The sequence below is a fragment of the Perca fluviatilis genome, chromosome 15 (assembly GCF_010015445.1).
Source record: "Perca fluviatilis chromosome 15, GENO_Pfluv_1.0, whole genome shotgun sequence".
Classification (NCBI taxonomy): Eukaryota; Metazoa; Chordata; class Actinopteri; order Perciformes; family Percidae; genus Perca; species Perca fluviatilis.
Genome location: NC_053126.1, coordinates 10,733,624 through 10,761,422, shown reverse-complemented (window position 1 = coordinate 10,761,422; position 27,799 = coordinate 10,733,624). Strand labels below are relative to the sequence as shown.

The window sequence follows — 27,799 nt, the reverse complement described above, 5'->3', positions numbered from 1 at the left end:
GGCATAATTATATTTTCTAAATCACTGCTTTTTGTTTCATTCAGGGGTTCTCTATGAATCAATGTCACTTAAAGGGGAAGTCTTAAGGAGTACTACAACTGCCTGTGTGAAAAAGTTGTATGAAGCCTTTGGTGACTCCAAAGGGAGCTGCACAAAATCTGATAAAACTTCTGAAAAAAAAATCTGGGGCTGTGGAGAAAGAAACTGGCTCACCAAACTGTCTAGCCCGCTTCTCATCTCTGCTGCAGGCTAGCCGCTACTAGCGTCACAAACCCGAATCAATCAAATAATTGTTTTAGCTCTACAGTTGTTAGCATTAGTGACATGCTGTGCCCAGGGTTTCTGCAGGGTCTTAAATTTTAAATTTAAAAATCTAAATTGTAGGCCTTTCTCGGTCTTAAATTCGCATTGTCTTAAATTCGGTCTGAAATTCGTATTGTGTTCTTGGTCTTAAATAATTTTAAACTGGTCTTAATTTTCCTACGTCCCTGTAACGCTACCTCTAATGCTGTTTTTTAAAAATGTATTCCGTGGTGTTGTAGTTCTTTCTTTCTAGTCCAAATATAAATTTGCTGTATTACGACTACAAATGAGATCAGCCTGCAACTTATATTGCAGCCAAACAGCTTTTGTGTTATTGGTGCGAGTCTCTTTCAGATTGTACCACAGACATAAAACGGATTTTATTCTTCAGCTTTGGGGAAGTACAAGTTTAGCAATACTCTGCTTGATTAAAACTGAATTTAGGGCTTAGTTGATGTATTGATTAAGGTCTTACATTTCATTCAAGATGGTCTTAAAAAAAGTCTTACATCCGACTAAACCTGCAGAAATCCTGTGTTCCATTCACTTCACACAGACATGCACACTTTTTGGTGTATGCATTTCTGCTGAACTGCTTCTGCACATGTGAGCTTCATTCTCACTCTTCCCCCCCCTAAGCAGTTGGACTTTGTCAACCCCCCAAAGGAAAGGGAGGGTAAGAGTGCGCAGGACTCTACTTGGGGGAATTCACTGGCAGACGACTGCAAGGTAGTTGGATGAGTGGCGGCTGGCGGAAGTGCCAGCAGCAGCAGCACGCCTGCATTGGCTGTGGACCGCACACTGTTTGTGTTTGCGTGTGTGTGGGCTTCAGTAGTCTCCCCCCACCATGCTGTATCATCATTTCAAAAGCGTCGCCTCTCACTGTGTGCATTTATAGACCCTCACTTCACAGACCACCTGAGCTAGACTGTGCTACATGCAACCATGTCCTGTGTGAAGGCTACATTGGGGGTAAAAAAAAATCACGAAAACTGACAAAAACGGTCAGCTGTGTCATGGGTGGAATTGGTTAATTATCAATCTTTTTTAAAATCGATTACAGCGTGGTTGCATCTGGCCTCTAATTTCTTTGTTTATTTCAGTTTAAATGCATGACTTTTGTATTTCACATGCTTCTTTGTATTTTGCTTCATTCATGCAGATCTTCAACTTAACAGTAACATTTCTGATCACTCATTGTACAATAACAGCATCATACATTCAAAAAGTCTTTTAATGCTGTATTTGTGTAACATTAGATCTAATGTGCAGTCTATTTTTGTAGTCTCTTTTCAGTTTCTTCATTGTAACTGTTTGGTTTGTGTTGTGTTGTGTACTAGAGGTAGAATGGCACACCCTTCGTGTGAAGCCCCCCCCCCCTGCAATCCGTGTAGCTCTGTGTGGACTCCCTTGTCTGTGTTTGTGTGCTAGCTCGGCGTTGCTCGTGTTTTTCTCTGCATCTGATTGGAAAGCTATCCTCAGTCTATATCTTTTTATGTTAATTTATAGTATTTCTGTTAGATTTCCTGATCTTTTCTGCACATGTGACCCTAACCCTGCTCTTGCTCTGCACAATGTAAGAGCTGGGAGAAATTGGTTCTGTTATACTTTATGTGTAGCGTATGTAGTAAACTTCTAACCTTCTCTAGTTTGTGTTTAGCGCTTTCCACCTGTCCATGTTAGCCTGTAACATCTTAAAGTGTGTTGTTATGCTGTTGTTATCTTTGTGGTCCGATTTGTTTCTGTATGTTTAGTCCTGTCATTTTGACTCCTGTCTTTGAATGACTATCTGTAATATCGCTGTTATTAAGCTTCTTTTCATTACAGGATGAGCTGTCGGACTTCACTGGCTCGAAGTTGGCCACACCAATGTCCACCACGACCTCGGACATGGAGAGGGAAGAAGGGAACAGTAAGAGCACGGAGGTGCAAGCTGCACCCGGGACCAGATCCATATCAGTGGGTAGGGTCAGCCATCATAAAACACTTACAGAATCACATTCATTAGTCATTCATTCATTGTCTTTTTAGTTTTATGCAGTATGTGACACCAAGGGTTTGGGCTACAATTTTTATTTATTTTTTTAAAGATTTTTTTATGGGCATTTACGCCTTTTAATGATAGGACAGCTGAGATGTGAAAGGAGAGAGAGAGGGGGGAAGACATGCAGGAAAACCGTCACAGTACGGACTCGAACCCTGGACCTTCTGCATCTAGGAATAAACCTCTATATATGTGCGCCTGCTCTACCAACTGAGCTAACCGGCCACGGGCTACTATTTTTTTTTTTCTAAACCATTTTTTTTTTTTTTTTACAGTAATCTAAAAAACGCCCGAGCCTGATGCAAAAGTTTGTAGATTGTTACTCACAAACAGCAGTATCCTTCCTTTTCTTTGGTATTTTTGCATGTGCTCTGTCTCACACAGGTTTGCCTGAAAATGAGGACAACTCAGATGTGCAGGACATCATTGAGTCCACCCCTGAGCTGGACATGGACCTCATTGGATACAAGCCCTGCAGGTAGTACAAAGAACATGCCGTCAGGCCAGTTTCAAACAAAGTTTCACCAGGTATCATAAAAATCCCATCCCATCCTGCTCTTATTACTCTTCTAGTACTCCTACTAAAGGCATTGAGAACATGGCATTTGACCGAAACACAGACTCTCTGTTTGAAGAGCTGTCCTCTGCAGGCACTGGGCTCATAGGGGATGTGGATGAAGGGGCCGACCTGCTGGGTGAGTAACGATGCAGCACTGAAATGGAATAATGTGGCAGCAGTCCTGTCAGATCCTCTGAATACACTTCATATTTCATTTGTGAGAGTTATACCATGGTCATGTTATAAATACTTGTTTGTAATTTGCTTATCGGTGTCTAATACAATCAATGAATTGTACTAGGTATATAAAAGTCAGAGTTGAAGCGTCACCAATGGACTTAGGCCCTCTACCCTAAAAAAAAAACAACTCAAAAAACAAAAATGCAAATTGCAACTTATGGCCACCAAAAATATCCACCTATTTATCGGTTGTAGAGGCAGCTGTTGTTGTAAGCTTCCCTCAGGATTTCTAACCGGTGGAAATCCTCTCTTCTTTATCAATAAAAGGTTACCTCCCTTTTCAAGGTAAAAATGTGATTGGTTAGTTTTAATGTCATTCCAGAATGAAGCTTTATTCAGTTTTTTGGCAAAGCCATCGATAAATAAAGTTATAGAGGGACCACCAATCGCAGAAACTTTTAGATTTTTGGAAGCAATTATGCAGGGAAAGAAAAATATATTAAATGAAAAAATTTAACTTTTTGATTTTGATGTAGTATGTATGCTTCACTGCTGCTACAGGCAACAATAGCCTTTTGCTTCAGATATTTAAACATTTACAAATAGATGATAGCGTTTTATTTGTTTTGTAAGTGGCCATGGTATAATAATACACCTAATAAGTTACTTTGAGGTGTCTTGATATTGAAAATAATAGACTCTGTGGAGCACCAGGCACTTACTTCATGTTGTGGTGTTTTGTTGAAAAGATTGTCACATCAGTTTCTCAATTTGATAGACTAAAAGTGATTATCTTGTTGTATCAGTTAAATGTATTGCATGCAAACGAACTGCACAATAACCCTGAATATTTCTGAAAAGGTGCCCATTAAACTGTTACAATGGCACTCTACTGCTAGGTTTGGCTAGCAGCTGTTGCTCTACTGATAGTACTAGTTTTAATGATAATAATAATAATAATAATGTCATTCCAACACCTGCTGTTTGCTGCAATGCTGCTCCACTTGCTTTGGTCCAGCTGTGATACTGAGTGTTATCCATCGACCCATGTTAACATCACCTCTCTCTCTCCCGTATCTCATCCCCTGGCTTTTGTCCATAATCCCAGTGGAGTACTCCGGTGTGTATGACCTCAAACCTTTCCTTAGCTAAACATTCTTCTGCAATGTCCCTTTGACCTCTAGTCATTAGTCACTTTCTGCCATATCCGCCATCGTTACCGCTCACAGCCTCTCCTTCGTTATGTTTGATAACAGTAGGCATACAGTTGCACAGTTTACATCTTTTCAGCTGCCTACTTTTGACTGCTTTTTTGACAACTTTTGGTGCATGGATGATGGAGTTCAATGCTTCCTTTGTTGGCCTAACTGTTCTTTTTACAGTTTCAGTTGATTTTGTGGCCCTTGTATTTTCCTGTTTTCCTTTTTCTGTAACGCTGCAATTGTCGTATCTTACTAGCTTTAGAGACCCAACAGCATCTTTGCTTGTGGAGTCAACAGCTACACATTTAGCTCTGGCTCCTTCATCATTTTGGTCATTCCACTGTTTCAAACTATATCCGCATTTCTTTCTCTCTTTCTCTCCCTCTCTTCCGTGTCCTTTCCGCCTGACTTGGATTGCATGGTTTTCTCAGACCTTAGTTTGATTGGTAAGACCCCACCCACTCTATCCATCCTTCTCCTGTCAGTCATGTGCTGTTGATTTGTATGTTTGTGGTAGTGTCTTGTGCTGTGAAACCTACAGTGACAAATATCTCACTAGGAGATATTTCACTTCCTACGTAGTTCCTTGGTGGATCTTAACCTGTAGTGCTGATTTAGTCGCTGCTCCAGCATGTTGTCAGACTGTTTCCTGTGTAATAAAACTCTAATTTAACCATCAACTCTGTTCAGGTATGGGCCGGGAAGTTGAAAATCTCATTCAGGAGAATTCACAACTGCTCGAGACAAAGTAAGTGCATATTTTTAATGTTTTTTGACTGGCATGACTCTGGCATGACTGTGATATCGTCTTGATCCTTAGTCCATAGCTACAATTTGCCATCAGTATTTTACAAGTAGACTAAAATGTCCTTGTTCCCGTCTGTCCAGGAATGCTCTGAACGTGGTGAATAAAGACTTGATATTGAAGGTGGACGAGCTGACCTGCGAGAAGGAGATGTTGCAGGGAGAGATGGAGGCTGTGCTGCAGGCCAAGACCAAGCTGGAGGACAAGAACAGAGAGATGGAGGAGGAACTCAAAAAGTAGGTCAACAGTCATAGCCGGTAGCACGCATCAGTTGAATACTACTGGGCTTGTAGTAGTAATTATAATAAAATAACATAACATTATCAAACTTCATTTATTTCTACATGCATATGTCATGCAAGTGTAATAAATGCTCTTTTCCAGAGTGCGACTGGAGGTGGAGGAAATAAAACACAAAAGTAAAGATGAAGAAGATGTGAGTCTTTTGCACTTGTACAACAATGTCTGTGATTGCAGACATATACGTACATGTATTTTTTTGCGTGGTAACGTGTGGGTTTAATTGTGCGTTACCACAGAGTGATGTACCTACAGCCCAGAGGAAGCGCTTCACCAGAGTGGAAATGGCCCGAGTGCTGATGGAAAGGAATCAGTACAAAGAGAGACTGATGGAGCTACAGGAAGCTGTGCGGTGGACAGAGATGATCAGGTACATAATCACGTTTTTGTTTACATCCCCGATTATTATTGGCCGGCACTAATTGTACCAGGCAGTGGTAGAGTCTTGCTAACTCCTACTTAATATTCACACACATACAAACTCCCAGTGTCTCATTGCTCTGTGAGAATGATGTTTGTGAAGTAGTTGGTATACAGTGAAAACATCACTGGTCAGAATGACACAATGACCATGTAACAGGAGTATACTTTCTGAATTGTTGTAGTTAGATAATGTTGCTGCTGTCGTAAACACTCGTCGAAAAACATGGAGACCATCTGAATCCACACTAACTCCTTACTCCGATTCTCCACCGGGCGCATCTGTGCTGCGTTCCGGCTGCGCCGCTGTTTTGTTCCGTCCTCCGCCGCGCGCCATACCGCACGGGGAGCGTCTCAGAAGCTGAGCATCTTGCTGCCCTGGTCGCAGATTATATTGACTCTACTTTGTACTTTACAGAACAATCGCGTGTCTATTAAGCTAGTATCTACCTCCAGGCACTCCTACAGTTAAACTCCATGGCTTCTCTTTTCTGGTGTTGTCTTTATAAAAAAAGATCTGTGATGTGGTATTATGTTTTTCAACGTCCAAGACAAATCTCTCTTCGTCCGTGGTGTTGTAGAGGAGACCTATACGATGTTGGGGGTGTTTTGGTAAATTGACTGGATAGTCTCGCTGTTTCACTGCCTGCCCGGCTGACCGAACGGCCCGTGGCTCACGTTGAAATAGATCTGTCGCATGTCTTTAGCGGAGAGGAGCGGAGAGCTGCTTAACACACGCTTCTGGGAAATGCGCCGTGGCGTGGCTGGTGGAATATCAAACAGTAGCCATGTTTCCATCTAATTGTCAAGCGAATTTTAAGCAAACTTTTAAAATGTCGTAAAGGAAGTGTTTCCATCAACTGGTTTAGAGCGAAAACTAGCCTACGCAAAGCGCAGTTTCGTCACAAGTTGACGTTACGCGTGGTTGTAGATTGCAAACCGGCTTGCCAAATCAAAGATTGTAGCAGCTAAGTTCTTTGGCTAAATGGAGAGAGGCAGCATTGTACAACTTGGCCACCTGTGCAGAATACAGGGTTGTGGAAGAGACATTTGGTGTCAGCGAGACAACCGTTCACCGCTGTGTATACGCGGTGTGCAGGGCCATACGATTCAAGCTGTTGATCCAATTCCTCAATTTACCCGACGTGGCTGAGACACAGGCTGTAGAGCACCGCAGCTCCCCTACGCACCTTGTGCCACAAGTGTATGGCGCACTGGATGGGACCCACATCCCGATCCTTCCCCAATCCGATGGATACAGTGACTATAGTCATGTTCGCTACATGTTCGCTACTTCACAACTTATTCAGCAAAGCTGTTTCCATCTCCCATTTTGCGCATCAACTCTTTTTCGAAAAAGGCAAAAACCACCTCAAGCGAGTGTGAAATTTTTTTTGCTAATTTGAGTAAGTTCTTCTAAATTTTGCCGTTACCATCAATATTTTCTAATGCAATACTTCAAAATGCGCATAAAAATACGTCAACGGAAATATGACTGTTGACTTGAATGGCCGCGATTGCTCGCGGGGCACACGCCACGCGCCCAGAACGCAACACAGACTCGCCTGGTAGAAATTAACGGTTAGTGTTTCACCCACCAAACAGATGAACTAAACAACTTAATGGATTTCATCTTTAAATGTTAAAGGCAGTAGGACATCCTCAACCTGTGTGTCTTAAAAAACTGACAACACGTAACATGATATCGTCTTGTCCTTTCCTTTAGGGCCTCAAGAGAAAATCCAACACTCTCAGAAAAAAAGAAATCCAGCATCTGGCAGTTGTAAGTCCTCCCAAATGTACAGTTTCTGTTGTTTTGTTTTTTTGCTTTCCTTTTGTCAGGGCTTTAACTTTGACAGCCTCTTGAGATCAACTTCTGTAACATTTACTCTCAACTATTCAAATACATTTTTATTTTTTCCTTTTTTCCTGGAATTGGCAGCATTAGGTAAAGATGGTTTAATAAACCTTCACCCAGCCAAACCTCTCTCGTTCCCTCCATTCACACAGAACTGCTCCAACTGGATCCAATGTTGATATGTCTTATGTGCATCAGTTGTTGTTATCACAAACTGCTCAGACATGACTCTCCCTGTGCCCTCGGGCTTTCCTGTCTCCTGCCTGCTGTGTGCCTTTTTTGGTGTTTTTTTTACTCTGTCTGCTCATAGGGAGCTAAAGAGGGATGGGATTCCCTCAGCAGCCTAAATACATGTACGTGTACATGTCTTAGGTCAGGTCGTACCTGCAGATCAGTTTTTTTTATATAAGGAATATTTTTTAACCGATTTAGTAGATGTGTTTATCATCAAGAAAATATTGACTGAAAATATTAAGCAGTAAGCTAATACCTTGATTTTAGTTACACAAAAATAGTCACACACAAATTGCTGGAGACATTAGTGTTTATGTTTATTTATTTATTGTAACAATGTTTTCCCTATATGTTCTGCATTGTATAGTTGATATGGATAATATGATTCAAACACCATTCTGAATTAATTAATTAGACATGAAGATATTTTATTTACTTTTCTGGAATGTTTTTATCTGTTTATTCAAACTTTTATCTACACATACTAACTGGTTTAATTAATACATTAGTGTAAAACCATCTAACTTCACACTTCAGATCATTTTTGATACTTTACAATTTGGTTAGTGCTTAAAAAGTATTGATGTGGAATATACCCAGTCACGGTCAAACATGATAGGAAATGCTCAGCTGTTCCACGGCTCCCAGCATGCTTTACTGCATAATGTAAATGTTGGTGGTAGCTGCTTGGTTGTCTGGTTGGTTGGTTGGTTGGTTGGTGACCCCCCCTCCCCTTCCTTGCTTTTTCCCCTGCCCTCCTGTCGGCTCTGTTCCCCTCTTTGCTTTCTGTAACCTCGTCACCTGCAGCTTCAGCAGACTGTTTAGCTCCTCCTCCAGTTCGCCGGCTATGAAGAAGGTGGAGTCCCAGTCCAACATGAAGTACAACGCCTCTAGCAGCATGGTGAAGAGGAGTAGCACCTTCTCTCAGTTCCCAACAGAGAAGTCCAAGACTTTCGACTTCCTCAATGAAGAGTGAGTAACAGAGTCAAGTGGCTGTGATTTTGGTGTGTATTTGGAGAAGGCACAACATGTGAAACTTATAATGATGGATTGGTAGAAATATTATTTACACCCAACGGCCTGCAGTAATGTACATGTATATAATGTATCTGTAAGATGATGACATTGCTCTCTCTTTGGTAATCTCGTAGAAAGGACCAGTGCAGCTCGCCATCGCGTAAAGAGCAGAAGAGAGCCCAGTACAGACAGGTCAAGGCCCACATGCAGAAGGAGGATGGACGAGTCACGGCACACGGCTGGAGCCTGCCCAGTAAATACAAGGTAGGAAATGAAGGTCTGAATATGAATCAAGTAGGAGGATTTTTTCCCCCCATTAGATCAGTAATTATGATTAAGACTGTTCATTTGGATTTGGATTAGCTGTAAAAAAACAAAAACAAAAACAATTTTCTTTTTGAAATTGTCCACCAGATGGAGCTCAACTTCATGAGATTATATCAGGGTTCCAGTGACATAATGCGAACGTTGTAAATATTTACACACAGTTTAATTTACTCATGAACGTAGCTGCCATTTATTTCTGCTGTTCCTGTATGAGCTCTATGTTCATGTGAGAAAATGTCGTTTATTTACTCCTTCATAGCACATAGACCCGGGGTTTTCAAAGTCTGCCACTATGGGCCAACCCTCAGACAAATAAAAAACAAAAAAACAAAATTGCTACCCACCTATATAAAACCACCCCTTGATATAAGGAAGTGACTCACAATTCATGATATCAGGAAGTGTGAGTCATAGTGAATTTAAAAACCTTTGTATGATGTTTGTGTGTTCAGATTTGAGTCTTGTTAAGTTATGAGGAATACAAATTTTGACTGAAATTGCAGCTCACACTTCAATTCTCCCTTTCATTTCTACAGCTTCACAGTTTGAAAACCCCTGACATAGATAAAGTGAAATATATAAGAGTTAACCTAGTATCCGTAATAAAAAAACAGTTAATTAAATACACTTAATTTGTCCGTTTAGTATAGTGTAACACAAGCATGGTTGGAAAGGCACTGAAATCAGACCTATGCCCAGTGGTATTGCTAGCTGCTGCAATTTCCATGTTTTGCAATGGCTGATTCAAATTAATGCTGTCTTTCCAAAGAACATTTTACAACCAAGATGTTTTCTGTAGACCCTATCGCTACTGCAGATGGTCACCGTGTGCAGAGTGCTACAGAGTGATACTGGCTTCAAGCAGATTATTTTGCCTTTTTTTTTCAAAATGTTGGTGCAAATCTGTTTTGAAAGCCCGTGTCCTTTGCATGTGCTGGTTATACCCCAACAGGTGGCAAATGGTGGACAGGTGGAGAACAAGATGAACTTACCTGTACCAGTGTACTTGAGACCGCTGGATCAGAAAGATGCTTCCATGAAGGTAATTTATAATTTTTTTTTAATAATTTATACTGTTTATTGATCCCCACTGGGGAAATTACAATTTACACTCTGTTTGTTAGAAATCACTACACACACAGGCCTGAAATACACACACACATGTAGGGCTGCCACCTCTTAGTCTATTAGTTGACTAATCGGTCATTTTGGTCTTAGTCAACTAAGATTTCTTTAGTTGATAAGTCATTTTTTATGCTTTATTCATGCTTAATTACTCATTTCCAAGAAACATATGAGCACATTTATGGTAAGCACAAGACTTAAAGTGGTGCTTTTGCAGGATTAATTGTGGAGAAACTCAGTTTTATAGATGGTTAATTAACTACATTTATATTGTGCTTTTCCGCCCTGAGCGGTTGGGGGGGGGTACAGTGCCTTGCTCAAGAGCACCTGGCAGTGTAGATAACACTTAGCTACATGCAGTATACTGTGTGCCTTTTTGTAAATTTCTTTAAATTCAGAATAACATCTGATATACAGTACAGGCCAAAAGTTTCTCATTCAATGTGTTTCTTTATTTTCATGACTATTTACATTGTAGATTCTCACTGAAGGCATCAAAACTATGAATGAACACAACAAAAAAGTGTGAAATAACTGAAAACATGTCTTATATTTTAGATTCCTCAAAGTAGCCACCCTTTGCTTTTTTTGATAACTCTGCAAACCCTTGGTGTTCTCTCAATGAGCTTCATGAGGTAGTCACCTGAAATGGTTTTCACTTCCCAGGTGTGCTTTGTCAGGGTTAATTAGTGGAATTTTTTCCCTTATTAATAAAAAAGCAAAGGGTGGCTACTTTGAAGAATCTAAAATATAAGACATGATTTCAGATATTTCACACTTTTTTGTTAAGTACATAATTCCATATGTGTTCATTCATAGTTTTGATGCCTTCAGTGAGAATCTACAATGTAAATAGTCATGAAAATAAAAGGAAACCCATTTGAATGAGAAGGTGTGTCCAAACTTTTGGCCTGTACTGTATATAACATCTTTTCTCTCTGTTCCCTAGCTGTGGTGTGCTGCAGGGGTCAACCTGTCTGGAGGGAGGACATTACCAGAGCTCATGAGGCAGATGAAGGGTTCTCAGAGTAGCCTGGACCAGTTAGAGCAAGAGAGTAAGGTAAGAGTAAGTAATCCAAGGAAGAGGTATTGCACTTTGTAAATTCAGAAGGTTCTGTGGAGCTTGTCGGCTGATTTAGTGTTGTCTGTAAGGATCATGAGAAAGGGGAGCAGGAGAAGGAGCTGGTCCTTCAGGACGAGACATCCAGTAGGGTGTGGGTGTGCACCAGCACCCACTCCTCCACCAAGGTGATGGTGCTGGATGCCAGTCAGCCCTCTGACCTACTCGACTGCTTCTACGCCTGCAACACCCACGTCGTCTGCATTGCCAGCGTGCCAGGTAGGCTGAGTCACATGTTTGTGTTGGATGGATTAGTTGGTTTTCTTTGTCTTTCATGACTGCATCATTTCTTTTCTACTCTATCAGCACTGTAAGGTTGTTTGTGTTGTTTTTACAGGCGTGTTGGAGTCTGATTATTTGGCAGGTGAGGAGGTACCCCAAGACCTGGAGGCTTGCCAAGGTGACGGGGTGTCACTGGCCGGCAGCGTGGCCAGCGTGGGCTCAGCAGGCAGCGATGGTGCCATGGCAGCAGAGGGGACCACTGCCATTCCCCAGACGGCCAGCACAGGTGTCACCGACCAGCCAGCTGAGCACAGCGGCATCTCTAGCTCTGGTACACTAGTTATCTTTGAATAATCCACACTTTCTCCAAACAACTGAAGATATGGATTGGAGCTATATTTGAAAAGGCCTATGTAATATATTGTAATGTAATATATTCCCACGCCTATTTACAGCCTTTGCCTTACTTTCAAGTTTGGGATTTTATTCTTTCTTGATCTTCTTTAGTTGTGCGACCATGTTTTGTACCTCGCCGTAAATCACTTTTTGTAGTTGCAATAATCTCATTTCCCTGCTGATATTAGTTTCATCTCGTATATTAATTACTCCACTCATGGTTCTAAAGAACATGTGTCACATGTGATTTGCTGTAATTAAGAACTCCCCAATTCATCAATGTACCCGCTAATTAACCCTGTGATCCACGATGACCACAGTTGAGCTGTCCAGAGAGACCAGTCCAGCAGAAGACGGCGTTCCTGCGGCGGAAGAGGCAACGGAAGCAACGGAGGCTAATGCTGGCGTTGGCGAAGAAGGAGAGGAAGACCAGGGAGCGGATCAAAACCAGCCAGGAATCTATACGGAGCATGTGTTCACTGACCCGCTGGGGGTGGGACCCACTGACTCCCCTTCTGCTGACGCACAGAGGTGAGCACTGATGTTCTAGATTATCACTTCTAAAGTTGTTGGGTGGTTTTAGTAAACACTAAGATGCAGGATAAGGTTCATCGTGCAAATCGCAATGAGGAAAAATAAAAGTAATGGTATGCTCAGTACACAGGTCCAGCATTTTAAACACTTAGTACCAACACACTCTAAAAAAAGCCAAATTAGCTACAGTTCTTAATAATCGATTGGTCTTTTCAAGTTAGTAGTATCCCATTGTCTTTACATTTTCAACATGTCAACATTTGTCCTTCTAAAAAAAAGCTGATGTGCCTGAACACAAAAAATTGTGTAGAAGTATGTAGTGTTTCCTCCCCTGGTAGGCATTACATAATAAAATAAAGGGTAGGATATTTAGCTTATATGAATTGTTAATAAGAACAATCCTAGTAACAGTGATACAGTAGAAGGGCATTCAGAAAGCGCAGACCTCCGCCAAGGCATGCCCTATCTCACAATGTTAATGCAGTGTGAATTTTCAATCGGTATCTCATTTTTCAGATCATCCTGACACCACATGAACGCGGCACAAACGCCCTATCTTGCAGTGTTAACGAAAGTGAAAAATAACATGTGTATCCGCCCTGTGATTTGGATCCGCTCCAAAATGTAGTGGGTTCTTCCTTGGCCCGTGATGCTACACCCTTTCACTAGGTTTAATGAAAATCAGGTCTGTAGTTCAGAAGTTTGTAGTTGTCGTAATCCTGCTGACAGACAAACAAACCAACAAACTTTTGTATGAAGGGTGCATTTGAAAAACCTGTGACTCTTCTGCCTTCTGTGATCCAGGGGCTGCGGGCATGATGACGAGACTTCCTTTCCAGAAGTCTCCAACCCATCAGACGGGGAAGTTCTGAGGATGAGCAGCGCCCTACCCACCATGTGGCTGGGAGCGCAGAATGGATGGTGAGCAGAACAACAGCCAGTAGAAGGCAGCAGCACAACAATATATAAGAGCTGGCACTCGCACAACATATTGAATGTGTGACTTAAGATCAAGCCTGTTTTAATCCAATAATGGTTCTATGTTAATTATTTTTTTATCATCCTACCTTTTTATTGTGAGCATATGTATCCATTCAGGTATCACCAGCTCTATTTTTGTAATCTAGTTTGAAATGATCAGCCTTTTTTCATCTCTCCGTCTCTCCCTCTCAAGTCTGTATGTGCACTCGTCTGTGGCTCGATGGAGGAAGTGTCTCCATGCCATCAAGCTGAAAGACTCCATCCTCAGCATAGTGTAAGTAGTCAGTTGGTTGTGTAGTTATTCAGGAGCACACACACCAAATACAGATTTATTACTTCAGGAAGAAATGTGTAAAAATAGTGTTTTTTTATCTCTTCTTACAGACATGTTAAAGGGAGAGTCCTGGTAGCTCTGGCTGATGGGACATTAGCAATTTTCCACAGAGGCATTGGTGAGTCTGTGGGTTAGCGTAAGAAACAGGTTTAGGCCTGCAGAAATATAAAACAAATTATATTTCAGTTTTTGCATTTGATTCCATTTTGTGGTATGAAAAGGCAACACACTGTCACAGTTAATTTGACCATATTTTTGATATTTGTGAATGTTGTAATATCTAGCAATTAATGAGGAAGCTATAAAGATCAGAAGTTATTTCACATATTTTATAGTATTTACACTGCTGGAGGTATTTTTGTATTTTCTGATTTTATACCATGAAGATCAATCATTCTCAAGTCTTTTTGTTTCTCCCAAGCAGACGGTCAGTGGGATTTAACCAACTACCACCTGTTGGATCTGGGTCGGCCCCACCACTCTATCCGCTGTATGACCGTAGTCCATGACAAGGTGTGGTGCGGCTACAGGAACAAGATCTACGTCATCCAGCCTAAGGCCATGAGGATAGAGGTACAGCTGTCAACGTTACTCAATAAACGTTCCGTCTGAATGAGGTTTCTGTTCCAATCCTGTCTTTCGACAAAGCCCAGACCAACAGTATAGTGTATAACCTTACCTTTATCTAAACATGTCTTACAGTTTCCACTTTTTTTTTTTTTTTTTTTAGATACATTTTTTTTTTTTTTATATTTTTGAACATACAGAACAGACAAACACAATTGAACAAGAACAAAAATCCTCCCCCACCCTCTGCGGTCTTCGAGGAAAACAAAAGCAGAAATCCCACCTTTCCTAGTCACTCTCCTCTAATTCTTGTGATGCTGAGGTCATTAGGACTGATACTTGTGCTGCTGCGTTTTTCCATAGGTCTATAGTCGATGATTTGGAATTGTTAAACCTTGCTGTAGAGAGCTCAAGCATAACTATGTCTAGAAAATACGCCAACCACTGTTTTATACAAAGCGAGTTGGGGGAGCCAGCATTGAGCTATCATTTTCTTGGTTGCAGTTGAGCCGGCTAGCCAAATTTTCTTCTTTTGTCTCCCAAGCAGGTGTAATTTAGAGTCGTCGTTAAGTAACAAAACAATCGGGTCAGTAGGAATTCGACATCCTATCACATCAGATATTATTGATGTTGTTTTATTCCAAAACTCATGCACCTGTTCACACTCTCAGACCATGTGCAGAAAAGTTCCAGTTTGTTCAGGTTGGCAGAACGTGCAATAGTGAGTGGGAATGACTTTAGAGACGTATCTCTTCTGCTGGTGATTTGGGTTCTTGGAACAATGGAAAATGTCCCAAACTGTCTCCCAATTAATTGCGTTCCCCTCAGTGCTCAGCTCTCGCTCATTTCCACATTATTCTAACGTCACATCATCTTAATCCCTCATGTCTGAGCAGAAGTCGTTTGATGCTCATCCTCGCAAGGAGAGTCAGGTGCGGCAGCTGGCCTGGGTTGGGGACGGTATCTGGGTGTCCATCCGACTGGATTCAACTCTACGCTTGTTTCACGCCCACACCTACCAGCACCTCCAGGACGTGGACATCGAGCCCTACGTCAGCAAGATGTTGGGTACGAATACATTTCTCTGCCTAGTACCTGCCTAGTCATTGCACTCAGAAAGCCTCATCTCTTCTCAGACTTTTATCTGACCAGACCATTGTTCTTTACATTGTTTACGTTGTTGAGAGCAGCATCTGTATATTGTATTTAGATGCTGAACTCCTTCCTCCAGATGTTTAGCACGTGGATTGAAACCGCAAACAAGTGTGTGTTCTGTGTGTGTTGCAGGTACGGGTAAACTGGGCTTCTCGTTTGTGAGAATCACAGCTCTGATGGTGTCCTGCAGCCGACTCTGGGTGGGGACAGGAAACGGCGTCATCATCTCCATCCCTCTGTCTGAAGGTATCGCACAACTGCACAACAGCTACATCTCCTTAACATTCCCTTTTAATTTGGCGTGAATATGGATTTAATAAAAAAAAAAATATATATATATATATATATAATTAGTGAGCTTCAGAGAGGGCAGTAGGTGTATTTTGTAATCCTTGGGCAGAGCAAGACTAGCTGTTTCTCCACCTGTTTCAAGTGTGCTAAGCTAACTTGCTGCTGATGGTATCTTCATGTTTACCGTACAGACCTGAGGGTGGTATCAATCACTTAACTCATAGCAAGCAAGCAAATAAACAGATGGCAAACATTTCCCTTAAAATAAATGCTCACAAACCAAAACTCTCTTTAAATCCTGGCTGCCATACATCCTCTCTGCATTTCGCTTCTTACTGTGTATCTGCGTCCTAGATTTCTCCTAAGGCACGTTCAGACAATGTAGCAATTGTTACCAGCCAGGTTCTACATGTTGAATAAAAGACAATCAGGTTTAGCCTGGCTCCACCCTCCTACGTACTTCCGCTCAATTTTCATTTTCCGTCAGTACTCTGTTTGGGTTTGCGATATATTCTTGGGTTTTCTCCGGCCAAATGTTTGGCGGTCCAATCGGCGAACAGAGGGAGTGGCTGAGAACGATGACGTTGAGGACGTGCACTAGAAAGATGCGAGCGAAGCCATTTGGTCCGTTGTGGCAACGCTGCCGAATATCCAGAAGTTAAAGCCCGAGCAAGAACAATCTTTGCTGAGCTGTGTTGGTGACCATGATGTTGTGGCCCTCCTCCCTCACGGGGTTCGGGAAAAGTTTGATTTTCCAGCTAGCTCCGTTAGTGGTGAAGGAGTTGGCTAAGGCGAATGCTAGCGATGCTAATGCTGAATATAAGCCGATAGTTGTTGTCGGTCTCCCCTCTTGTTGCACATGCGCGTGACATGCGTCCCGACCAAACGTTAGCGATTGGTTATGGCAGATCCAGAGTGGCTCTGGGCAGATCCAATAGTTTAAAACTTCAACAGAGTACCTGCCTTCAAGGAAGTTTACACTTGTCAATGGAGAGTGGCCAGACTCTCTGTACAAATGAAATGTACTAGAGTCTGGTAGGACCAGGCTAGATCAGGTTGCCATGGATGCATACAGGTCTCACAGTCACTATGTAGCTCACACAACACCACTGGGCAGGTTCCTTTTGCACGGCTTTGTTCTCAGTAGAAACTGAGGAGTGCTGCTCTCTTTCAAATATTAAAACTATTTTGAGCTTGTAAACTAGTTTTCTTCCCTTGTCTCCATATTCTTCCTTTTTTTCTCTTCTGCGCAGTTCACTCGCTTCTTGTTCTCTGTCTTGACCTGCTCTTACCATGGAGTGTGAATTTGTGAGAAAGTGTTGAAGAGCTTGGTCCTCTTTTTGTTTAACCTCTAGCTTCTCTCCAACGGGCTCAGAAGCATGGAGCTCTCTTTTTGCACAGGTGTCTTTTCCTATGCTTTAAAAAAAAGAAGAAGAGAGAGCGCAAACAGACATGAACCCACTAACCGCTCTGCTGTCTGTCTGAGAGACTGTGTGCACGCCACCTCTGCTCATAACCCTGCTTAGACTTGTTTTACAGATGGGAAATCTGTGTGTGCGTGCCTCAGTGTACCATTAAGTTCCTGCTCTCAACCTGTTTGTCAGAGACTGAGATTTGATCGTCTCACCCAAGACTTCCCTTTTTGTCTTTTGCACGGCCCCCTTGACCCGCAGCTGGCCTTCTTGTGCAAAAAAAACAGATAATATGCACATTGTGACATCAATAGTTTTTTATTAATTTCTTTTCTTATTCTGCAGCCAACAAGACAACGGGAATAGTGCCAAATCGGCCCGGCAGTGCTGTACGGGTTTACGGTGATGACAGTTCAGACTGTGCCATGCAGGGCAGCTTTGTGCCATACTGCTCCATGGCCCACGCCCAGCTGTGTTTCCATGGACATCGAGATGCTGTCAAGTTTTTTGTCGCCGTGCCAGGTAAGCGACGAGCGTTGATAAAGTGGCAGAAACGGTAACAAATGCTGCAAAATTATCTTCGGGTTTTGTACTGTTGGTCGGACAAAACAAGGCATTTCAAGACATTACCTGGGATGGGTGTGTTTAATTATTGTTTTGACTTTTAATAGACAAAACGATTAAGAAGGAAAATAATCTGCAGATTAACTGATAATTAAAGCAAATGTAAGTTGCAGCCTGGCATTTATGCATCTTCATTATACACAATTTTGTGAATGCCAATAATTTGAATAGAAGTTGACCGGAAATAAATTTCTGAAAAGCTTTGACAATGAAATAATTCTTTGAAAATGGCAGCAGCTTCCTGATGACAGCTTCCCCTCACTGTAAGCAAATGTTTTTTGACTCTTGATCATTTGACTTTTTGTCACAGGTCAGGCGATGCCCCCTCCAGGCAGTGCCGATTCAGGCTCTGATGACCCTCCATCTGAATCCTCTGACACAGCAACCTCTGAGCCCAAAACATTCCTGGTCATGAGTGGAGGCGAAGGCTACATTGACTTCAGAATGGGTGAGTATGTCCCACCACTGGATCCAGTGAAAAAACCGAGATGTAGTGCAAAATATTCACTTAGGTGGAGCCAACAAGTAGTGCCCATGTTTCCCCTTAGTGAAATCCAAAATATTAAAGGTTGCATTTGAATCCACATGAGAAGTAATATAGCTGTTTAGTATACTATACTGTCGGACTTTACCCTTGTGTTGTCTTCCCGCCAACCAAAAACGTGTTGTCCTTCCGGGTCAAAATTGAAAATGGTGCTTTTTTTAATGCTTTTTGGCACCTTTTTTTGTTTTTTTTTACAGTTTTTTTCACTTTTTTCAATTTATTAGTATTTTTTTTTATTTATGGTCAATAAACTTAATTTAAATGACATTATAACCCTAATGTTTGAGTTTAAAAAAAGCAGAAATTAATAATTATTTTGACTAACAGTTAAAGCGTAACTCTCGCCAAAATGCAACCTAGGGTCTTTTTGTGTATGTACCCAAGTAAAATTTTCGTTTAAAATCATATTTAGGACGGAATCGCCACTTTTAAGATTTACCGTATTTTCGTTTTTCGGTCAAATGGCCTTTTGAATGGAAGTGGTAGGGGCACTTTTATGCTAGTCTCAAAATAGCTATTTTTAAAACACTAAGAAGGCTCGACACAACATGAAACTTTGCTTGAAGTATCACCAGGGACTCTACACCTTAACGAAAGCATTGACAACATTGTTTGTGTACCCAGAGTTTACTAAAAAAGGTTTTGAACAACTCACCGTAGCCGCTACCACCTCGGCAGTCAAAACGAGTCGATATCCGAATGCGTATGAACGGACTCCTTTTTCAACTACAAGGTCAATATTGTTTTTCAATAACGAAAAAACAAGAAATAATCCGTGCATTTATATGGAACTAAGCTTTAGGAGCTTTCCATCTTTACTCTCCTCCCTGTTATGTTGCATTCAGAGATCGATTGTTTTTGACTGATAAAATGGCTGCGGTCGGAAACAACGAGCTACGGTGAGTTTTTCAAAACCTTTCTTTTTAGTAAACTCTGGGTACACAAACAATGTTGTCAATGCTTTCGTTAAGGTGTAGAGCCCCTGGTGATACTTCAAGCAAAGTTTCATGTTGTGTCGAGCCTTCTTAGTGTTTTAAAAATAGCTATTTTGAGGCTAGCATAAAAGTGCCCCTAGCACTTCCATTCAAAAGGCCATTTGACCGAAAAACGAAAATACGGTAAATCTTAAAAGTGTAGATTCCGTCCTACATATGCTTTTAAACGAAAATTTGACTCTGTTACATTCACAAAAAGACCCTAGGTAGCATTTTGGCGAGACTTGCGCTTTAAGATCAGAGGATGTTGAGTGGATCACAGAATGGTTTATAAATCAAAGTTTAGTCAGGATACGGTTTTAAAACTATTTTTTTTTTCTCAAATGCTATGAAGTTGAATAAAACACCCACAATTCAAAGGAAGTAATCATTAACTTTACCTGCGAAGAATGTTGTATGGCATCGATACAACGTACATCCATGCATCCATGTTATTTTTGGGCAATTTGGTTAAAAGAATCCCATATTTCTGATATAAAAAAACTTTGAAAACGGGTCAAATTTGACCCGAGGACAACACAAGGGTTGACGCTGGTTAAATTGGTGCAAAACAGACCCTACATCTCCACGGTGACACACCTGGTATGCTGTTTGTTTGACTCATCGTCCTCCTCCTCAGGCGATGAAGGCGGCGAGTTGGACGGTTTATCAGAACCAACAGCCAGCCAGCAGTCCCCACCTACCAAGGCCGAGCGAAGCCACCTCATCGTCTGGCAGGTCACAACCTCACATGACTGAAAGAAGAAAAGAAAAAAATCAGACGGTTGTTGTCAACACCACGGCCGCCCACCAAACCCCCCGCATGTCCTCCTCAAAGTTTTTAATTTGGTATCACTGATTGTTCTTAATGCCGGAGTCGTTGACTACTTTGTAAAAAACAATATTTTTAGTCCATGTTTTGTACAGTTTATTCTTTATGAATTTGAATTAGGTAAGGTGAGGTTTATGTTAACTTAAAGAATACGTCCAAGGTCCAAGTGTTCCCTTCTGCTGGTCTGCATGTTGGAAAAGCCGGTGCACACTGGAAAAGGCCAAGTTAATGCAACTAAAGTTGTGGGCATTGTTTGATCAGGTAATGTATGGAAGTTGTTGGTCTCCCAAATGTTAAACAAAAGGGTTTAGATGTGAAAGATAACAGGGAAAAGCGCTTGAAGCAGTTTTGCGGTCATTAAAAAAGGAACCGAAAGTTAAATTGAAGTATAGTTTCTACATTATACACATAAGACTTTTTGTCCGTAAGTATATGAGCATCAGGTGTGTGTATGCATTCACTGATCATTATTATTATTATTTTCTTAACCATTAGGGCTGGGTGTCAAAATATGTCTCCTGCAAGTCAAAATGTATAAACAATTTTAAAAGGTTAAATTCTTTGAATGTGTTATCTGAGGCTGATTACTCTACTGTACACTCTGATTATTAAAAAGCAGATTACATTAAATGTGATTTTATTCAGCAAAAGTCGGATAAAACACTTTGAGAGGTTGTATTAATATTGAGTGACACCGAGCTCTATTTGCCACAGGTCTACGTTTTATGACATGAATAATGTCTAAGCAGTTTGGGTACTGCTACTGAATAGAGGAACCAGCTTACTGTACTGTAGGTTAGCGTTAGCCTGCATGGGGAAATTCTGTATCCTCGTCCAAGTGTGTGTTTGCCTGCTCGGATGTTTTAAGCTAAACCCTTGTCTGTCGTGTGAGGGGAAATCTGCCTGTGCCACCAGCTTGGTGCTTCCTGTTTGCTTCAGTTTATTGGCACTTTAAAATGTTAGATGTTAGTCGCTTGAGGTTTGGAAGAACACCCATGGTAATGTACACCACACTACTATGTTTTAATTGTGTTAAGGGAAAAATTTACAAATATGGGTAGCAAGGTGTCACCGAAGTAACCAAAGGACGAAAGAAGAAGCACCGTGAAACTGACTATTTCATTATTTTTATGTTTTGCTACTTAAAACGTCTTGTGATTCTAATAATTTGAGGGTATACATGTGTATTTTCAGGGCGTCATCTTATTGGGAAATGAGCTTGAATAAGGGAATTTGTCTAACATTTTTGTGAGGCACCTTCTAATGGACATGGACACAGCACTAAAGGGAGTCTCTGTTGATTGCTTCATCATTCCTTGTTTTCTAAATACATTTGGAGGCCAGGAAGGCAATTATTGTCATTATTTTTATGGTTGTTATTTTGTTGTTCATGTTTTGTATCATGTGCGAGACACTTTTATTAAGTATTTTGATGATGACTGTAACACGATTGCAGAATACCAATATTAAGCAGGTGTTTTAAATTTGTTTTTATATCTGAAAAGTTGGGCCAAGATTGGTCTTCAGTCCATTTCAAAATAGTAACTTTCTATTTTGTTTTTGCCATTCCAGTATTTATTTCCTTTGTTATGGAACCTATCTTGGTTCAGAATGTAACTTTCTACGTGAGCAAAATATAATGGGAGGCTATTGTAAACAAAATAGTCCAGTGAGTTACGTGATTGTTGATAATGGTCAAATAAAAGGAATAAATGTAATCATGTAGGAAATTTCTGACAAACCATGAGATCAAAGTGTGCAAACAATAACTTGGTGGTTTTCACTCATTCATGTACAAAGCTATGCATGTTTTTGTTTTTTAAAGAGGACACTGCTATGTTTTCAGCTAAATCTCTGTTTATTGCCACCGTTTTGGGTGGGGTGGATGTCTACATGTATGTTTGTGTACAGTACATTGTGTACATGTTGGAGTTTGAACGCAGGACACATTTGTCAGTGTGTGTTTGATTTTGCAAATGTGCGGTGTATGTGTGTTCACTGTATGTCCATCTGTAATACCCCAGAGACTGGTCACATTTACTCGTTGCACTGGGCTTCTCTGGACGCCATAACGGCGGTTCCTCCTGGTCAATGTTTGCTAAAACAGCATCATAGCCTTATTTTTAACAATCTATTAAACTCAGTTTCATGGAGACGTTTCTGTTATCATGTGTCTCATTGATAATAAATGTTTTTTCACTCTGAAAGATGTTGCAAAGTGTGTTAAAGGCCCTGAAAGCCTATTTTCTCAAAGGACAATTCCGGCGCAAAACGAACCTAGGGGTTAATAACAGATGTGTACCCACTTGATCATTCTGTGGGACATTATTTCATGCTAATCGAATGTGTTTGTAGCTTGAAACAAGCTAGCGTGGACCGCTGATTAGCTTACAATGCTAGTATTCGGGGCTCAGGGAAAGTAAAAACAAATCACTATACCACTAAAAAGGCTCAAAATATCACCACACTTCAACGGTAGCATAATGAGGGTCCCTAAATGTTAACCGAAGCATTAAAAATTTTGTAAATGTACAGACAGTTTATTAAAAAGATAGATTATAAAGACAGTCACGTTCTTGTATACAGGCGGCCGCCGTCTTGGGAGCTACGGCCTTTCTAAACTATGTTTTTAATAAACCGTACACTTACAATGTTCTCAATGCTTCGGTTAACATTTAGGGACCCTCATTATGCTACCGTTGAAGTGTGGTGATATTTTGAGCCTTTTTAGTGGTATAAATAGCGTTTTGTTTTTACTTTCCCTGTGCCCCGAATACTAGCATTGTAAGCTAATCAGCGGTCTGCGCTAGCTTGTTTCAAACTACAAATACATTTGATTAGCATGAAATCATGTCCCAGAGAACGAGAGTGGGTACACATCTGTTATTAACCCCTAGGTTCGTTTTGCGCCGGAATTGTGGGTGCTACATGAACACAATATGTTTAGACAGCTTGTGTAGAACACTTGTTTTTTTCAGTGCTATTTTCACAGGTTTGAAGTGGGCGGGGCTGCATTGGGAAAGGATGATGTCATGTACTGTATTTCTGTGCACCAATCAGGATTTGGAAACATTTGAATCGGAATGAAGCAGATTTACTTAGTGTTAAACTCTTAATTAATAATACCCAGAGATGTTTTTGCAACTTTGGTTGTTGCTTTTTTAATTTAATTTAATTTGGCAATATTAAATGTTAAAAAGAAATACTTGAAGATGTGGAGCCAAGTTTTCAGGGTCTTTAAGTGACAAAAGACCGTAATCCTACTCTAGACTGATGACATGTAATCGTGATTGGACAAGTAAAACATTGCCCTGTGCTTTCTTCACTACATCTCCTGTAACTGCATGCATATGTCACTTTACGGTGTGATCGTCTGGAATCTAAAATCCATCCCACTACTTACTGCATCCATTAACAAGGTCGAATGACCAGCTTAGTTTAGAACTTAAGATATTCAAGTTGATCAAGATTGACATTTTATTGGCCGCAATTTAAAAACAAGAAATAATTGAGCCCTATTACCACCAGATGGTGCTGTATGTTTATTTTCCAAAATAGGCTGAGGTCTCCTCAGTCTAAAATTAGTTTAAAAAATATGAAGGAAATTACTTTTTGTATAATGTCAGAGGCTTCATTGAAGACCACACTCTTATTTATCTGTGCTTAATTCCATCGTCCTGTTTACAGCTCATGTAAACTGCATGTAATTTTTAGATTGCCAAAACACCGAAGAATTACTATAATGAATAAAAAAACATTTATCCACTTGGTTTGTTCAGATTATGTCCTCAAGCTCCAGTATTGTATATATAATTAGCTTAAAGAACAAATGCTTCTTAATGCTTAGGATGAAGAAACAATGCTGCTAAATTTAGGCTTGCAACACAGACATGTTTCCCAGTCATTTGTGCTGTGTTTGTGTACTCTTTTCCTCAGCCAGTAGGAGGATGTGCTGCTCAATGTTTCTGTAGGATGCAGCATCACCACACATAACCGTTTCCATTAGATTACATCACAGCTTAAAGCCCACCTCTGTCTCTCTTTGTCCCTCCATCCCACCTCATCCACTCCTCCTCGTAAGCCATGCGTGGGTTGGCAGCGAGGCCTGCACACACATACGAGGAGCTTTCTGACGTCACAGAGTGTGTTGCAGCCCACACGGGGGATTCTTGAGACTGTAACATGCCAGGATTGTGCTGCATCACAGCTTGGATGCTGCAGAAAAAAAAAAAAACTGATCCCAACGTCCTGTGTCAGAGCTGTATCATGCCTAGTTTAATAAGTCTGAATTTGGCTAATAGTAAATGTTAAAAATGTTAAAAACGTGACGTGTTCGGGCTGGTAAGTTGATGTACCCCGGAAAAAAATATTCAGTGAAATAAAGTTTATTTCACCATGCAAAGTCTATGGGAAAAGTTTTTTGTTTTGGGTGTCCATTTATGTTATCTGGTATTCTCGTTTTTTTACATTTATTGTTGCACCATGACTGAGACCTGGGTGGGGACTGGTGGGGGCTGGGCAGTGAAAAACCGTTCGGTGGCATATACAAAGTGGTGACTAGTAATGCTGTTACCTGAGTGAAATTGTCTACGCAGTACAAGACATTGGAAAATTTCTGTTTTGTGTGTACGGTCACCTTCTCTATTTTTCTGGAATAACTGTATTGATGTTCAATGTTCCTAAAATTCAGACTGTCATAAAGAAAAAACATGTTTATATTAATAACTTATTTCTTCAGTAGTGATAAGTAGCCTAATGTTTTATATTTATTATGTTTCTTTGCATGTTTAAAGCTATAGTGCGTAGTTTCTGTCTCCCCCATGAGGAATTCTAAGTAATGACAACAAAACTGTTGGTGCGTCCACATGATACAAGCCTTCTGTGATCGCACTCCACCCCCACCCCTCCTCCACACAGTTACTTGTAGCCAAGGAGGACACGGAGGATTAAAAAAAAAAAACATTATGGACTATTCAATTCAATTCAATTCAATTCAATTTTATTTATAGTATCAAATCATAACATAAGTTATCTCGAGACACTTTACAGATAGAGTAGGTCTAGACCACACTCTATAATTTACAAAGCCCCAACAATTCCAACAATTCCAGTAATTCCCTCAAGAGCAAGCAGTGCGACAGTGGCGAGGAAAAACTCCCTCTTGGGAAGAAACCTCGGACAGACCCAGGCTTCTATTCAGAAGAGGTAATTGTCTTCAATCGATTTTCTGCATGCGAAAGTCGCATCACATTTGGCAATGGCTTGTATGTAACGGACGTTCATTAATATCAAAAAGTTACGCACTTAAGCTTGAACTTAAAGCTATACTTCGTAATTTCTGTCTCCCCCAGGAGGAATTCTAAGTAATGACAACAACACTGTCTGCGCATCCACATGATACAGCCTTCCGTGATTGTGCATGCGCCCCCACCCCTCCTCCACGCTGTTGCTAGTATGCAAGGTGGATTAAATAAACATGATGGACTCTTCGGAAGAGGAAATTATCTTCACTCAAGCTTCTGCGCGGGAAATTCACCGGACGCCACAATCTTCTGAACATAGCCATACTGAGAAATACAGAGAGAGTTGTGTGGAGCTGATGGTCTTAGCTTTGTATCAACTCACTAAAGCTTTAACATGCTTATTTTAGACAACATGACTCCAGAAAAAATAATGTATGTTTACTAATGATTTTTAGTAATGACTACTAATGTAAACTTGATTTGTCTACTGCTTCAACTTACCGCTCTGTGTTAATACAACTTGACCTGTTAAGTTTCACCTTGTGTAAAAACTTAGACGGTTTAAGGCAACGGGTTTCCACGCACATTTCTAGTAAAGGCAACTAATTCGGGATAACAGTGTAGGTAAAAGCAATGCTTAAGAGGTTAGTTTTAAACAGGAGCTTCGAGGCCTTAACTGATTACTGTCCTCAGATTCATAGGTAGAGAATAACAGTTTAGAAACAACAGTAATAAAGACAAATAAGGCAAAGGGGTTTCAACTATGATGGATGATTTACCTTTATCTAGCAGGGAAAGAATGGGAGATTTAGTATGGAGCGTAACTGAAATATAGATGACAAAAAGAGAAAGCCAATATGCCCCAGTATGTGGAAGCAGGGTTCAACTGTTGTGCCCTCTGCGTCTCTTTCTGTCCTCATCTGCTTCATGAAAGTCAATCCCCCGTCAGAGGTCAAGCCTCATGATGTGCTTTGCTCTCTATTAGTTATTGTGATCACAAAAAATCCATTCATCACTAAAATCTAAATCTAAGGTCCCGTTTTGTTCCTTAGTTTGATGAAACGTGCCGGTGTTTTGTTTTTGATGGGAAATCAGAACCTACCGTATGCTAGACTCAGCTTGGTACACAGCAGTGACAACACTGGCCGCCAGATCAATAGTGTGATCAAGCCCAGAGAAGAACTTCAGAGAGAGGAAGACAGTGGTGGAATATTTTCAGTGGAAAGAAAGGAGGAGAACAAGATGTTTTTCTCATCTGTATACAGTTACAGCTTTAAAACATGTTGTTTCCTTATGAAATACACACCCTTACGGAAGCTCATAGTTGTGAAAGTTATATTCAAGGATGCCTGTGGTATGCCAAAATAGCAGTGGAGCAGTGTCTTGATTTATTTAGGAGACGTTTCAAAATTAGAGTCTTCTTGGCTTCTTGGCTAGTGGTGAAGGGGGCTGGATGAAAGCAAAGTGAGGAAGGTGAGAAATCCAAGAAGTCAGTGAGAGAGAGAGAGAGAGAGAGGGGGCGAGTCAACAGAGAGTGAGGAAAGAGGAGAGGCCCACCAGATGACACTGGAGTGAAAAATATAGCGGTGGTGAGCAGAGAGGGGAAGAGATGCATCTGCTACATATTATCAGGGCTTCCCCCCTGCAGGTAGTGCAGCTGAAAGGCTTGGTAAACAAGTAGAGAGGTGAGTGTGTGTCTGTATTAGCACAATTTCTGTGTGTGGGAGTACTTTTTATATTATTACATTTCATAGGCTTAATTTACAGGGGGGATGATTTCAAATAAAATCTGAAAATGGCCAGTGCAACCCACCCCAAAATTATAACTCCTTTTACATAAATAAAGAGATTTGAGAAAGAAGAAAAAGCACAAATTGTTGCAGGAAAAAAATCACCAGAATGTAGAAAATGAAGTGTTTGACACACACAATTTTAATTTTGCTCATAAGTGGAGATCTCAACCACCCCAATGTTGAAACCAAAGTTACGCCCTTGATAGAGCTGGGCAATATATCGATATTATATCGATATCGTGATATGAGACAAGATATCGTCTTAGATTTTGGATATCGTAATATCGTAATATGGCATAAGTGTTGTCTTTCCCTGGTTTTAAAGGCTGCATTACAGTAAAGTGAAGTCATTTTATGAACTTACCAGACTGTTCAAGCTGTTCTATTATTTGCCTTTACCCAC

At 40.7% G+C, this 27,799-nt stretch overlaps 1 protein-coding gene across 11 annotated transcripts in view; it reads left to right on the top strand.

Moving 5' to 3' along the window:
- spag9a (sperm associated antigen 9a) overlaps nucleotides 1-22,515 on the top strand; it is a 33,346-nt gene extending 10,831 nt beyond the window's left edge. Inside the window, exons 6-33 of one of the 11 annotated variants that reach the window (XM_039824393.1) lie at nucleotides 946-1,032; nucleotides 2,131-2,266; nucleotides 2,732-2,825; nucleotides 2,921-3,042; nucleotides 4,195-4,206; nucleotides 4,720-4,734; nucleotides 4,979-5,036; nucleotides 5,177-5,329; nucleotides 5,478-5,529; nucleotides 5,633-5,763; nucleotides 7,540-7,596; nucleotides 7,756-7,761; nucleotides 8,713-8,877; nucleotides 9,057-9,186; nucleotides 10,202-10,291; nucleotides 11,324-11,434; nucleotides 11,527-11,713; nucleotides 11,832-12,047; nucleotides 12,433-12,643; nucleotides 13,451-13,567; nucleotides 13,821-13,901; nucleotides 14,012-14,079; nucleotides 14,383-14,534; nucleotides 15,425-15,596; nucleotides 15,816-15,929; nucleotides 17,732-17,908; nucleotides 18,321-18,458; nucleotides 20,169-22,515. In XM_039824393.1, the coding sequence (XP_039680327.1) occupies nucleotides 946-1,032; nucleotides 2,131-2,266; nucleotides 2,732-2,825; nucleotides 2,921-3,042; nucleotides 4,195-4,206; nucleotides 4,720-4,734; nucleotides 4,979-5,036; nucleotides 5,177-5,329; nucleotides 5,478-5,529; nucleotides 5,633-5,763; nucleotides 7,540-7,596; nucleotides 7,756-7,761; nucleotides 8,713-8,877; nucleotides 9,057-9,186; nucleotides 10,202-10,291; nucleotides 11,324-11,434; nucleotides 11,527-11,713; nucleotides 11,832-12,047; nucleotides 12,433-12,643; nucleotides 13,451-13,567; nucleotides 13,821-13,901; nucleotides 14,012-14,079; nucleotides 14,383-14,534; nucleotides 15,425-15,596; nucleotides 15,816-15,929; nucleotides 17,732-17,908; nucleotides 18,321-18,458; nucleotides 20,169-20,287 (3,171 nt within the window). In that variant the 3' untranslated portion in view covers nucleotides 20,288-22,515. Of the gene's footprint in view, nucleotides 1-942; nucleotides 1,033-2,130; nucleotides 2,267-2,731; nucleotides 2,826-2,920; nucleotides 3,043-4,194; nucleotides 4,207-4,719; nucleotides 4,735-4,978; nucleotides 5,037-5,176; nucleotides 5,330-5,477; nucleotides 5,530-5,632; nucleotides 5,764-7,539; nucleotides 7,597-7,755; nucleotides 7,762-8,712; nucleotides 8,878-9,056; nucleotides 9,187-10,201; nucleotides 10,292-11,323; nucleotides 11,435-11,526; nucleotides 11,714-11,831; nucleotides 12,048-12,432; nucleotides 12,644-13,450; nucleotides 13,568-13,820; nucleotides 13,902-14,011; nucleotides 14,080-14,382; nucleotides 14,535-15,424; nucleotides 15,597-15,815; nucleotides 15,930-17,731; nucleotides 17,909-18,320; nucleotides 18,459-20,168 lie in introns of all 11 variants that reach the window. The other 10 variants (XM_039824392.1, XM_039824391.1, XM_039824400.1 and 7 more) reach the window with 10 other exon arrangements.
- The last annotated feature ends 5,284 nt before the right edge of the window (nucleotides 22,516-27,799 follow it).